The sequence below is a fragment of the Ctenopharyngodon idella genome, chromosome 24, assembly GCF_019924925.1.
Source record: "Ctenopharyngodon idella isolate HZGC_01 chromosome 24, HZGC01, whole genome shotgun sequence".
Lineage (NCBI taxonomy): Eukaryota > Metazoa > Chordata > Actinopteri > Cypriniformes > Xenocyprididae > Ctenopharyngodon > Ctenopharyngodon idella.
In genome coordinates, this window is record NC_067243.1 from 11,458,282 (window position 1) to 11,473,485 (window position 15,204).

At 35.8% G+C, this 15,204-nt stretch overlaps 1 protein-coding gene across 3 annotated transcripts in view; it reads left to right on the forward strand.

Moving 5' to 3' along the window:
- The first annotated feature begins 1,782 nt into the window (after positions 1-1,782).
- Positions 1,783-15,204, forward strand: part of ntrk3a (neurotrophic tyrosine kinase, receptor, type 3a) — a 221,842-nt gene continuing 208,420 nt past the window's right edge. For 2 of the 3 annotated variants that reach the window (XR_007928346.1, XM_051884523.1), the window contains exon 1: positions 1,789-2,357. Coding sequence is in view for 2 of the 3 variants with exons in the window: in XM_051884523.1 (XP_051740483.1) it covers positions 2,113-2,357 (245 nt within the window). In the remaining variant the exon portion in view is untranslated. Of the gene's footprint in view, positions 2,358-15,204 lie in introns of all 3 variants that reach the window. The other variant, XM_051884524.1, reaches the window with a different exon arrangement.

Genomic DNA, 15,204 nt, shown 5'->3' on the forward strand with positions numbered 1-15,204 from the left:
ACGAATTTGGCAACTCCTAAAATACATACGATTTAGCAAAAAATGTACAAATTTATACGAGTGAGGTCATACGAATTAGCCATCTCATTAAATACGTATGAATTGCCGTGAGATCGGGTTGGTTGTAACGCTGCATTACAATGTGCCCCGCTATTAGAACTATACTGTAATTGGCATAATTAACTTTTATGAATTTCTGTTGAGAAACCATGGAAAAAAGGTGAATAAAGACTGTAGTCACATGGACTATTTTAACAATGTCTTTACTAACTTTTTGGACCTCAAAAGGTGCAATGACGTTGCTGCCAATGTGTGGTTCAACCCTCGGATTTCATCAAAAATATCTTAATTTGTGTTCCGAAGATGAACGAAGGTCTTACGGGTTTGGGACGACATGAAGGTGAGTAATGAATGACAGAATTTTCCTTTTTGGGTGAACTATCCCTTTAAAGCTTAACAGATCAATAGTTCATGAATAAGGGTTCATTGCTTCAGCCAAATCCAACAGTAAATATTTTAAGTAAATATTACTTAAATAGTATGTTGGAAATGCACGTTTACAAAGCCTTGTCTAAATTACTCAGGATAAAACGTGCGATATATAATTATACAAAATATGTTTTTGCTACAAATCCAAATTAAGTGAGCTACTCAAGTTATCCAAGTAAATAAACAAAGATTTCAATAAAATCAACAAAAAACAACAAACAAAGATTTATTTTTTAAAAAATAATGATTTTTTATGTTACACTTAGTGCCTCAACGATTCATTTTTATCAGTGTATGAATGTATTAGAGACTGGGACACTTTGTACTTAAGGATTCCTCAGGATGGGTTTCTGTATTATTTTTGTAGCCGAGACTTTAAGACAAAGGCCTACATGTTAAGTAAGTAGTAGTAAGTATATACAGTAGTCAACATTTGAAGTGGATCAAAAAAGTTAATCAAAGTTGTCCTAAGAACTAAGTTGTCCTAAGAAAAAGGTTTTAGGACAACTTTGATGAAAGGTTTTGATCCATTTCAAATGTTGACTACTATAAATGACAATAAAACACATAACAAAATACATTAATTGGACTTTTGATTCAAAATGACTTTTGTTATTGAGCTTTAGTCCTTGTGCCAACTTCCCTTTGTGACAACTAGCCCCACTCTCGACTAAAAGAATATACATGACGACAGCTCAATGATTTAAGTGTAAATGAACTAATAATCTTTTGTTTAATATATTAATATCTGGAGAGTTATTGTAAGGAGTTACAGATTTATTTATTTTTTAATATCACATTTTGACCTTTTAAAAAACACTCAGTAAATAGTTATTAAAAAATAACTTGTGTACTTGTATGTTCAAGGTGCAAGGAAAGTATTTAGTGCTGCTTATTTGAAATGACAGCAGATTTTTAGTCAGCAGGCCGATATATTTATTTAGTAAAAAATGGTATAAATGTTCTTTTAAAATGTTTGGAATTGGAACCAACATCAATGGGTAGATTACGTTGAACTTGTTTTTCCAAAAAAGGAGCGTTTTTATAATCTCGGACATCCGTATTTGTCCAATAATGGTTATATACTTATGACTTTGTACACTATCTGTTTGGCAGCAGTGTTTTGCCTGTTGCAAAGTGCGTTGTTTTCCAGTGCAGATTTGATCGCTTTTGCTGTTATGCAGGTGCGTCAGTTTTTAATCTGCCCAGTAGGTGGGACTTGATGCTCGGAGCATGGACCTCTCTCTCACACACACTCTCTCTCTCTCTCTCTTTCTCTCTCTCTCTCGACTGCGCTCTGACGCTTTAGTCTTCAAGCCGGAGCTCCAACAACCTGGAACTGTGCGACAAACAGCACCGTGGAGACGGGGAAGCTTGTACCATGCAGCCCGGAGCGGAGGACAGACTGGGACCGTTGATTTTTGAGCGCTTTCTACATTGACGGAGTATCCCCCCCTCTTTTCTTGGGGACATAATTGCGATCTCATTGATCTAACATACCTTTACTCTCATCCACGCACCCGCGCGCGCTCTCGCATCACCGTACGGATACCCGGAGCGCTTTCTATTCTGTTACCGTTGAACATTAAAGGAGCTAAAACATTGAGGGAAACACCTGGAAACATGGATTTATTCTCCATCCCACCTCGCGTTTGCTGGTGGAGGATCCTGTTTCTCCTCAGCATCTTCCAAAATTACATGAGCTCCATGCTGGACTGCCCACCGACCTGCACTTGTTCTACCACTGACATCTTTTGCAATAAGTCTTACCAAGGGAATTTCCTTCCCCTCCTGGCACTACAGGACACCGCGAGCGATGGGAATACCACTAACAGCCTCCCGGACCTGTTTGAGAACATCTCCTCCATGTAAGTCAAGCGCACAAGTGTCCATCACATGTTGAGTCCATGTGTGCATTGAGATCAACTCTCAGCCTCCCACGCAGGTTTTGTGTTGGTGTGTGGGATGATTAGAAGGCTTTTAATGATGGCCAGTAGCTTAAGATGATCTTAAATTGACATAGAAGAGTAATTATACAGTAGCTTTGCAAGTGAGTGTCCATGTTAAAAGCTGTGGGATATTTGCTACTCCATATACACAAAGTCCATGTAAAAAATTCCCAAGTGCATTGGGGACAAATAATTGCAACATCTGAGCTTAAATGCATCTGGTTTTTTTTGGCTTCACAGAGAGGAGTCTTTATTGAGGCTGCTTTGTATTCAAGACAGGGATCCCAAAAGGAATTTTGTCACATTCGTGAGCTTCGTGAAAGGTGCATTGTGCTATTAAAGAGAGAAAGAGGGAAGAAAAAAAGGTTTGCATGAGTTTGAAGTACACCAATGTGTATTAATAAGTGCATCGAGATTTTAAAGTCTCATCTCATTTTTGCATTCGTTTCTAGGCTGATGTTCCAGTGCATGGCAAGTCGAATAAGTAATAGGAGACAGAAACATTAATGCTGTAATAGCTATATGATGGTCTTTTTGATGGTCTCTGATGGTTTTTGGATAAATAAGAGAGCTGCGTAATGGCCCTCAACTGATCCGAGCAAATAAATAATAACGCCTGGAGCAAAGAAAACATTAACGTTGTTGTCTTCAATCGGCTTTGGATGCCAAATAATGACATTTTGCATTTGAAAAGCTATTAGTTTTGCCATATTAAGACATCAATTCTCTCAAAGTTTTTCTCATATGGGCCATCTTGTGGTTCAGCACTGGTTCTCTTGGACACAACACCAGTCTTGATGATGTTTTCATTATGTAATATAAATAATTTAAGGCTACAAATGTGCGAAAAGCAAGACCCATAGTGTTCCCTTTGAATAATTTCAACGCCAGCGCAGTACTGAGAACAAAAGAGTGCATTTTGGTGGAACAAAAACCCAATTGATGATTGATTCTTTGTTGGGAATTGCCTACAAAGGGATGTCATGACAACCCTATAGCGCTTTGTGATGGATTCGCTATTTTCCATCGCATTCTATCAAGCGAACTGCATAATAGTGTATGCAAACTGATGTATGAGCTCAACAGTTTCTCAGAGAGACGTTTGTCTCCAGTCACTTTATAAGGCCACTAGAGGGGATAGTGGTAACCTTTTCCAGCATCTAAACTGGAAAGCCAGGGAGCATGTCTCTAAAGTGTGCATGTTCTTTCTCACTTGTTTGCTTTTGACTAGTTGTTTGCTTTAAAGATTCAATTTTGTTTAGTAGCTGTTGAGAGTTCAGCACCCCCTGATGCTGGACAGCTCCTGTCCAGTTTCCAGTCTTGCACTACACATTTGGGATGTTTTTCTTTTTTGACACCCAATTCTGGTCTTGGAGCCTCTACTAATGAATTCATGACATAAATAAAAATGTCCAACATCCAAAATGTGATGCGGGGTATACTTCAGGAGCAGGATTGAGAGCTTTCCTATAAAAGAGGCCTACATTTTTAGTTGGCATTCCCCGACGAGTCATCAACCCACTTCTATTGTATTCGCTCGACCTTGACCAATTTACAAATTATGGTGATACTCCTTCAGGCCAACTAGCTTCAATGTTGCTATTAGAGCTAGAGCAAGGCCAACTGAAATATTTCTGAAGATCGAGAGCATTTAGAGGAGATCGGGGCAAGTTGTCACATAGGAAAGTTGTTATAAGCGCTACATCTCAATGTTGCATTTTACATAAATGTCAGGTCAGGGCAAGTTATTCAGTAATGCAGTTCAATAATTATATTTTGTTCCCTAAAACGATCTTTTTTCAAGTACTTCATAATTGCTTAACTCATTAAATTTAGCTTGAAAGCTGTTCAATTGCCTGTTATACTGTGCAATTGTGACAACTTACCCTATATACAGTTGTGTGATATTGGGGCATGAACTACGGATTAAAAGTTTGGGGTTGGAAAATATTTTTAAAATGTTTTTAAAATAAGTCTCTTTTACTCACCAAAGCTGCATTTATTTGCTCAAAAATACAGTAAAAATTGTGAAATATTACAATTTAAAGTAACTGTTTTCTTTCTTATATATATATATATATATATATATATATATATATATATATATATATAAAAGTATATATATATATGTGACCCTGGACCACAAAACCAGTCATAAGGGTCAATTTTTTTAAATTCAGATTTAGACATAATCTGAAAGCTGAATAAACAAGCTTTCCATTGATGTATTATTTGTACAATATTTGGCCGAAATACAACTATTTGAAAATCTGGAATCTGAGGGTGCAAAAAAATCTAAATATTGAGAAAATCGCCTTTAAAGTTGTCCAAATGAAGTCCTTAGCAATGCATATCCACTCACAAAAATATTTTTTTGATATATTTAGGGTAGGAAATTTACAAAATATCTTCATGGAACATGATCTTTACTTAATATCCTAATGATTTTTGGCATATAAGAAAAATCGATAATTTTGACCCATACAATGTATTGTTGGCTATTGCTACAAATATACCCGTTCGACTTATGACTGGTTTTGTGGTCCAGGGTCACATACACATATATATCTTAAAATGTAATTAATTCCTGTGACAGCAAATCTGAATCTTCAGCATCATTACACCAGTCTTCAGTGTCACATAATTCATTCTTATATGCTGATTTGGTGCTCAAGAAACTTTTTTTTTCAGGATTCTTTGGCAAATAGAAAAAAAAAAAAAAAAGGCATTTATTTGAAATAGAAACTTTTGTTTCAATGTTAAAGTCTTACTGTCAATTTTGATCAATTTAACACATATTAACATTAATTTATTTTAATTTAATAGCTATTATTTGAAATATGTGTCTATATAGAAATTAACTAACTTTCTAGAAAATATTCACTAGAGTGTAAAGTGTGACAACTAGCCCCGGTCTCGTCTACTTATTTAAAGTATTACCGCCATGATTTGTGCAATGCAAAGAACTCCAGGACAGAAATTATTTAATTATATGCAAACAATAAACGTTTTATTATGGTAGCAGAGCAGCAGTTAAATGAATGTTTATTACTAAGCATCTATTGTTTAGAATATTACTCTACTATTTTTTAGATTTACAGTGGCCCAAAAAGTGTTCATACCTGTTTAACCACACTTCAACAGGTATGAATATCATTGCATTACATATATCAAAGCAAGTTGCATTTATTTTCAGAAAGATAGGGAAAAGCACACTTTCCATAACACATTTCACAAACAGAGGTGTTAACTTTTAAGTTGGAAAACAGAATACAATGACACTAAAAATGTTTGAAATGTGTCTTTTTGGGGCCACTGTATACAGTATATGACTAATGTGAATTAGTATTGTTGGCATCACAGGTGGTTGAGGTCCATGCGTTTTTGCAGTTTTGCACATTTTTGAGTGGGTTTTCGAGTTCTGAGAGAGAATAACCTAGATTGTGATGCTCACATATGCTCACAGCTTTTACAATGTATTTTTGTTTTTTCCCAGCTTTGCATTAATCTTCTGTTTTGTTGTGCATCAGAGTAAACGAGGACCCTCAGTGTTGATCATTTGTTTGCATCAAGCCTATCCATTACGCTAATTGTCTTTTTTTGTACTCTCAATAATGGTATTTCTGTATTAGCAGCACTATTCTTTTATTTTGCTAATGGAATGTCATAATGCATGGCCAGAATATGAACAACATACCAGATCCCTCTTATTTAACTCTTTATGCTATGACAAAAAATGCTTAGTAAAGTCAATAAGAAAGCAACTAGACTGCTATTTTGCCATTTCATTTATAATTGCTCTGATTTCTAGCAGGAATATTTTAAATAAGGGCCTATTATGCCATTTTACAGTCTTGATTTAGTTTTTGAGGTCCACTAGAATCGTTTTTTTTTTCTTTTTTTTCAAGAATGTTTAAAAAACATATTTTACATGGTTGCAGCTCCTCTCTTCCCAGTCTGTCACTAACGCTCTGTTTCCTGTCTCTATGAAGCCCCTCCTTCCGAAAAAGCGCAGTGCTCTGATTGATTGGCTGGAACAGTATGTTGTGATTGCTCAACCGCTTTGAGCGTGTTTCCAAAATGTCACGCCCCTTACATAACCTCAAGTTTCAGCCTATGGTTTCAACACACTACTAACGCAACTCAACCAGACCCCGCCCCTTTTTTGCATATGCCTTGGGTGGGAATGATTTAAATGAGGAATATTGTGACGCTTTTTTCCCCCAGAAGAAAACCGAAAAGTCTTATAACTTTTGACATGACAACAGTCCAACTGAGCCACTAGTCCATCCATCAAATCTTCATTAACCGATAGTAGCTTCAATATAAACATGCTAGCCAGATGCCTTTAAAGGTTTAGTTCACCCAAAAATGAAAATTCTGTCATTAATTACTCACCCTCATGTCATTCCACACCAGTAAGACCTTCATTCATCTTCAGAACACAAATTAAGATATTTTTCATAAAATCCGATGGCTCAGTAAGACCTCAGTAAGTTAATTTACACTTTCAAATGCCCAGAAAGCTACTAAAGTTATATTTAAAACAGTTCATGTGACTACAGTGGTTCAACCTTAATGTTATGAAGCGACGAGGATACTTTTTGTGTGCCAAAAAAAACAAAATAATGACTTTATTCAACAATATCTAGTGATGGGCAATTTCAAAACACTGCTTCATGAAGCTTCAAAGCTTTACGAATCTTTTGTTTCGAATCAGTGGTTCGGAGCGCGTATCAAACTGCCAAAGTCACGTGAACCATTGAAATTTCAAAACACTTATGACGTAACGAAGCCTCGTTTACTGAAATCACGTGACTTTGGCGCTCCGAACCACTGATTCGAAACAAAAGATTCATAAAGCTTCGAAGCTTCATGAAGCAGTGTTTTGGCCATCACTAGATATTGTGAATAAGGACGTTATTTTGTTTTTTTTTGGCGCACAAAAAGTATTCTCGTCGCTTCATAACAAGGCTGAACCACTGTAGTCACATGGACTGTTTTAAATATGTTTTTTAATACCTTTCTGGGCGTTTGAAAATGATCTTGCTTTTAATGCAGGCCTCACTGAGCCATCAAAAATATCTTAATTTGTGTTCCGAAGATTAACGAAGGTGTAGAACGACATGAGGGTAAGTAATTAATGACAAAATTTTCATTTTTGGGTGAACTAACCCTTTAACCGTTGCACTCACGTCTCGCATCATTTGCAGCGTCTCGCGCATGACACGGCTTTTGAGTCACGCAGAGAACACAAAACTGACGGGAGCAGCTCCGGTGGAGAACAGTGACTGGGTCTAGAAATCTTCAGACGACACACAACTCATAACTCCATCACTGTAAGTTACCGAAGGCGAAACCACACATGAAACCCCTTAGCAGAGCGTCTCTCTCGCACTGTATGACTTGACAGACAACGAGTTTCCGTTCACACAGCGAGAATTTTCCGAGAATGCGGTTGTGAGTCCTGAAAATTTACGAGTGTGCGAGTTCGGTTATAGAATGCGGAAATGTGTGTGAACATAACCGTTTAATACTCAAATACAGGACTGAAAACCGTATTCTGCTGCTGTGAACGTGTCCTTGGTAATGAAACAGGGGAATTCATCGGTGACTAGCACTAGAAAACAAGACTCACACTCACAATTGTTGATTGACCATTCAGTCTCCATTCAGCCATCCCGAGGGTCTCTGTGTCTATAGACCGGTGTCTGAGAGCCTAATTTCATGTGTGATTAAAAAAAGAGTGGATTAGCAACAGTTTTAGATAGGCCTAGTTGAAAATGACTCCCCGAAATCTAAATGGCGGTACTTTGTAAAGATCTCCGAAGCTCAATTAGCTTTACAGAAGCTTTACAGAAATCGTTTTCAAAGTAAAGCGCCCGTTGCAAATCGGCACCCATAAAAGCCATCAGCAATGTCACGTACCTGCTGATAGATGGAAAAGGTATGAAAAAAATAGGTCCTCACTGAAGAACATTTTAATGGAAATTTAAACGGCGTCTAGTATACTGATGTGTTGTGCTCGTCGCTGTGCGTAAGAAGGATGTTTTTTTTCTCTCTCGTTTTACATCGCTCTCCTGCCTGCTTGATTGATGCTTTCAGGTAATCAAACAATAGCTTCAGGGCACAAATGGATCCATAATTACACTCCTTATGTGATGATCAAACTTTCTTCCTTGAGCAGGAACTGAGAGGGGAGAGTTGCCTTTTCACTAGGCAAAATGTTGAGTAAGCGTTTGCGGATCATCAATACTTAGATTTTTGGTTTCTTATGCTTCACGATCTGTGACTCCTAAGTTGCCTTTTGTTCTGGCAGGTGTGGTTATGTGCAAGGCCAGCTAATTTCAGCACAGTCTGTCTGGCTGTGGCTGCTGGAAACCATGTTAGAAGCTGTGAAATCATCCATGGCATATGTTGTGCTAGGAGAGGCTGAGAGAGGTGAGGAGGGTTATTATCAGAGTGGCGTATCTAAGGAAACGCAATAGGATCTCATTTGCATCAGCCATTTTTTTTGCCCTGGTTGTAGTACCTATGTGGGAAAGGTCATGGAGATAGGGACACTATATGGAAATGCTTGCTGTGGGCTTTGTGAAAAGCATGGAATATTCATTGGGTTTGTAGACGTCACATGAACATGTCAGATTAAGCAAGCATCAACCCTTTCCTAACAGATGTGGTGTACCTCAGGGTCTCAGAAACAGAGAAATATTGCGGTATCAGGCTGAGACTATTTTTAAGTGGTTTTATAAGAGCTGATTATAGATTAAATTTCATCTGTTCTTCTTTATTTATTTATTTATTAAAAAAAAAAATGACCTTTATAGAAGAGTTACCAATTTCTTTGAGGTCAGAGGAACATATTAAATCTATCGTTCTGTCTATTGTTCTATGTATCCATTTATCTCTCTGTCTATCTGTCTGTCTATCTATTGTTCGTTTGTTCCTTCATTCTATCATTCGTTCGTTGTATCGTTCGTTCTATCGTTTCGTTTGTTCATTTGTTCTATCTGTCTGTCTATCGTTCTATCATTTGTTCTATTCTATCTATCGTTCTATCTATCGTTTGTTTGTTCTGTCTATCTATCGTTCATTTGTTCTATCTATCTATTGTTTGTTCTATCTGTCTATCTATTGTTTGTTCATCTGTCTATCTATCGTTCTGTCGTTCTATCTATCTATCTATCTATCTATCTATCTATCTATTGTTTGTTATGTCTATCTATTGTTCATTTGTTCTATCTATCATTTGTTTTATCTATCTATCTATTGTTTGTTCATCTGTCTATCATTTGTTCTATCGTTTGTTCTGTCTATTGTTCGTTCGTTTGTTCTATCTATCGTTCATTTGTTCTATCTATCTATTGTTTGTTCTATCTATCTATTGTTTGTTCTATCTGTCTATTGTTTGTTCATCTATCTATCTATCTGTCTATCTATCATTCTATCTATCCATCTATCATCTATCTATATATCTATCGTTTGTTCTATCTATCTATTGTTTGATCATCTGTCTATCGTTTGTTCTATCATTTGTTCTGTCTATCGTTTGTTCTGTCTGTTGTTTGTTCGTTCGTTTGTTCGTTCATTCTATCTATTAATTCTTTGTTCGTTCATTCGTTCTATCTATCTGTCATTCGTTCTATCTATCTATCTATCTATCTATCTATCTATCTATCTATCTATCTATCTATCTATCTATCTATCATTTGTTCTATCTACCTGTCATTTGTTCTATCTATCTATTGTTCGTTCGTTCGCTTGTTCGTTCATTCTATCTATTAATTGTTCGTTCGTTCTATCGTTCCTTCTATTTGTATATATCTATCGTTTGTTGTTTGTTCCATCTATCTATCTATCTATCTATCTATCTATCTGCATCGTTCGTTCATTCGTTTTTTCGTTCCATTTGCCTCCCTGTCTGTCAGTCATTCCTACAAAGGGTTAATTTTTAATTTCCATCTACTGTATTTTTATTAGGTCAGAGGAACACATTAAAATAATAATAATATCTTTATTGTAAAGGAAATGTATTTATTTATTATTATTATTTAATTTGTGGCACATACAACATTGGACTTTCTGAGCCCCCAAACATACAGGATTTACAGTCATTCTCAACAAAATGGATATGTAAAACAAGGGCGAGGGATTGTTAAACGACAAGCACCCATTGATTTGGAAATCAGCATTCCTATTCCTTTTATCCTAATTACCTGAAGCTCATTTTACTTGATTTAACAACTAGAAGCAAAACTCCTTCGAAGAAGCATATAAAATCCAATAGCATCAGCGCTGCCTCCTCTTCTTTTGCTTTAGGTTTAGTAATTGTTAGCTCTGTCTTCTTTGCAAGAAAATCAAACTGACCTCATGCATAACAAAACTACTTCTGTTTGAAAACTATTTGGAAGACAGGCTTATTGGCTTAAAGGCCTTTTCAATGACAAAAAAAGCTTTCACTTTTGTTTGCTAGTTATGGACCTTGTGAAGTCGAAATAAAGTACCCCTTTTATTTACTGCCAATTTATTTACAGAAGCACAGGTGCAATTTGACTATTTTGAGAGCCTTAGGTGTCGGATGAAAAGAAAACTGCCGTCTGTCTATTCAGAAATGGTCTTGTTTGACATTCTTAATCTACAAAACTCTTCCAGTGTAGCATGTATTATTATTATAAGCCCTTTTATGACCTATTCTTTGACCTTGAGAGCTTAAAAAGCTTTTTGTTTATCATTACACTATGATATTGGTGACATAAGCACACGCATGAATGAGCACATCATGCACATTATTATTTTCAATAATATTTTAGATGCAACACCCTTTTAACAACTCACTAAACAGCTGAAAGAATACAAAGCTCTTGCTAATGTGCAAATTATGGATTTTGAAGGAGCACTTGATGGATCTCGGGGCACGCTGGTATGGAGTGACCCGCTACTGTCCCTAATAAAGTAATGGGAAGCGTTATTTATGTGACCCCTGATGTTCATAATGTGTCTGGAGGCCCTCTTTATGATAACCATAATGGCAGAAAGATCAATAGAGAACAGCCTAACCTCAGAGACCCTCATGGTGTAGATGCAGATATGAATGTGTGACATATTCAAGGTCTCGCTATGCTACGTTAATCAGGATACTGTCCCAATAACGGGTTGCTTGCGTTTTCCATTTTACATGTTGTATTGGGTGGCTGCCTTCAGTCATAAATAATCTCGGCGTGTCATTTGAAATGGGGCAGCGTTTACTGTATGGTATCGATCGGAGATTCATTCCGTAACATTGAAATAGCCAGTTTTTGTTATGTGGGGTTGATAGAATTTATCCGAAGTGGGAGATCTGCTGAATGGACCTGCATATTAAGTGACACCAGTGGATCTGTATTAAGCCTTTTTGGCTTTCTGAAACTAAGTGTTTTCAGGTAGTTTAGTTATATTTGTATTTGAAATGGAGATCCACTTAATAAATAAATAATAAATGGTTTTATTTATTTATACTACTACTAAAATAATAATAATTGGTCTTTATTATTATTATTATTATTATTAGTAGTAGTAGTAGTAGTAACATTAGTATTAGTATAAATAAATAAGTGGGTTATTGACGTGACGGGTCATTTTTTTTTGTCCAAAGGCTGTAATAATAATAAAAAACAAAGATATGACATCCAAAGTATGTAAGGTAGTACATCTAGATCTCTTTTATTGAATTCAAAAGGTTTTAATTATATTTTGCTACATATAAAGGTATTTTAAAGTGTCAAAAGGTCATTCAGTTTAACCATCCAAAGGCCAATACAGCCACTTCATTTGTGATTAAATATATTATATCTTAAAATGTAATAAATGTATATATTTTTTATTCTGGCATGATTTTATATCATCATATATCAACATAGTGCAAAATGGTATTAAAATTTTGTGTAGAAATTGTTGCTTTGTTATGAGAAAGAATGTCTGGAAAAATAAATTTCATTGATGTCATTCGGAGTAACCAATATTAAGGGACCTTTTTTCGATCAAGTCATGCGGTCAATATCATGTGACAGGATGTGACATCATTCAGACACCTGCAATGGACCACATGGTCATGAAGCAAATTTACTAACTATTTCTTTTAACTATTTGAGAAATTCATGTTTTCACTTGCTCATACGCATGTCCCGAAACATCAGGTCATTCGTCACAACCGCTGTAAAACATGGAAAATGTTGTAATATTTTAAAAACTTGTACTAAATATAAAATGTTTGATTATACTTTTGCTAGCTAGCTAGATATCAGTCTGTTAGCATTGTTTGAAAATATCGTCATTCGGTATAACCAAAAGTGTCATTCAGTAAAACTGAAATTTTGGTTAAACCAAATGACTGTTTTGGTGATACATTTTGTCCATCTTGTAAAAAAAATGACAAAAGCAGTGTTAACTGATTATAAAAACCACATGATCTCATTGTTAACACTTAATAAAACTTCAAAATTAATTATATCTCCATTATGTTTTTTTTTTTAACACTTTTAAAAACCTTATTCGTCAGTGACCCAAATACAGATATTATTATTATTATTATTATTAGTATAAATAAATAAATACAGGTATTATTATTATTATTATTATTATTATATTATTATAGTTATTATTATAAGTAGTAGTAATAGTAGTAATAGCAGTAGTATAAATAATAATAATAATTTTTATTTATTTATTACTACTTCTACTAATAATAATATAATATAATAACATTAAACAAATACAAATCAACTTTATAACGTGCTACATCTCAGGCATTAAATGTACAATGTAATAATTTTCTCTTGTTATTGTATTAAACAAAGTCATGATGAGACATGAGCAAGTTTATCAGTACTTTCACAAGAATGTAGTTCTAGCTGCTGGCTATATGTGACACTAAATAACAGTAGGAAGTTGAGGCAAAATGATTGCCGCTGTTGCGTCGAAACAGTGTGGTGCAAAAATATGTGCATGCCACCCCCCCTCCTGCTGCTTCTACAAATAAGTTACACAGCGCTTTGTTAGACCCCACACTGTGAACGCTTCTGTTTGCGTGTTTGACGGGTAATCTCTCCCTAAATTTAGCTGAATGCACTCAGTTGTAAAAATGACAGCAAGAGATCTCAAGGTCACATGGTGGTTTAATGTATGTTTGTAGATATTTTGGGTAAGCATGCAGGTGATGCAGCTTGTAGATATTTTTATTTTGTTTTACTTTATTTTATTTTATTTAATTTTATTTTTATGAGGCTGGTTTAACATGATGGAACTTATCTGTATTAATGCCATCGTCTTGACATCCAGAGAGGTTTCGTAGTGGCCGTAGACTACGATAAAATATTGATCACTCTCTCCTTTCAGCACATGATAAAGCCTTTTACCTCCTTGCCTCTTTAGAAGACAGAAAAATAAATTTCTACCTCTTTATGACTAGGAAAATTGTAAATGGACAATTTTTGCTGCTCTTTTTGTGTGCCAGTGAGGCAATTTTTAGCCACTATCGATGATGAAAGTTAATGAAACACAAGCACATTCCAGTGATTTTTTTCCCCCCTAATTCAATAGAAAATTATTGATTGGGCCAAAAGTAATGGAATAATAGTGACTGTGACATTCCAATCTAGAATATTCACCACTATAGATGGCGGAAAATACAAGGGAGGTAGCTTTGGGCTTCAATCATGAACATATTGGAGGTAATTTCGTCTGCTGCTGTTTTAGATTTCCTTCGTTTTCAGTTTCTCTTATTCCTCTTGCTCTCCCATCCTCACATTCATTTTTTTATCCCTCCTTCTTGCCGCTGATCTTTTATTCATTGCATGGCTAATGAAGCGCCTGATAGACTGTAGAACAGTGTGGATGATCCGCAGCAGTTTATTTCTTGGCTCTAGCTGGCAGAGAGCAGATGAGAGGCGTCCACAGGTAGGCAGTAGCGGCATCTTTAACAGCATGCCCTGCAGTTTTCATGCTTGCCTGCCTTTACAAAGGACTTTCATACCAGATATTTTCTTTTTCATCTTCATTGTGAAATAACCAATATCAGACCCTTTACACCTGATAGTAACATGCATTTTTGTTGATTAGATCACATCTGATAGCACTTGACCGCATTGAAAGACAGAATTAGTTTCTGACGGCACACCCACAGTCCCTTCTCAGTTTAAACTCTAATCTGATTGGCTGGCTGTACACAACATCCAGGAGTAAGAGCACACATTTATTTTTATTTTTTTATGTAATCATTCAAGTTGTGTAATACAAGGTAGCCAGTTTATACAGTTAGCGCTTTTAAGAAACAAGTTTTCCAGGTTTTTAAATCTTTAAAAGATTATATATTTTATATATAATATATATATTTAAAATAAATAAATAATATAAACTGGGATTGGCTTCTTTAGATGCCAGTCTGTATTCTAAGAGTGTGTTCACACTTGGCAGGTTTGGTTTGATTGAAATGAACTCTAGGGTGAATGCTCTGTTAGTGCAATTCATTTGATTAAGTGTGAACGCTGCCACCCGAACCCTGTTGCGCACCGCTGAAAAGTTGGGTCTCGGATTCTCGGTCCACTTCTAAACAAATTCTGGTGTGGTTTGACAGAAATATGAATGCAACATGGACCATGGACATCTAAATACACCAAAAACAGGATGCAATGTTACAAGATGCGACCCTAAAGGCAGGAACACACCAAGCCGACGGTCGGCCGTCGGGCAGTTTTTGTTTGTTGGCCGGCTGAAGTTGGTCCTCGTCTGCTTT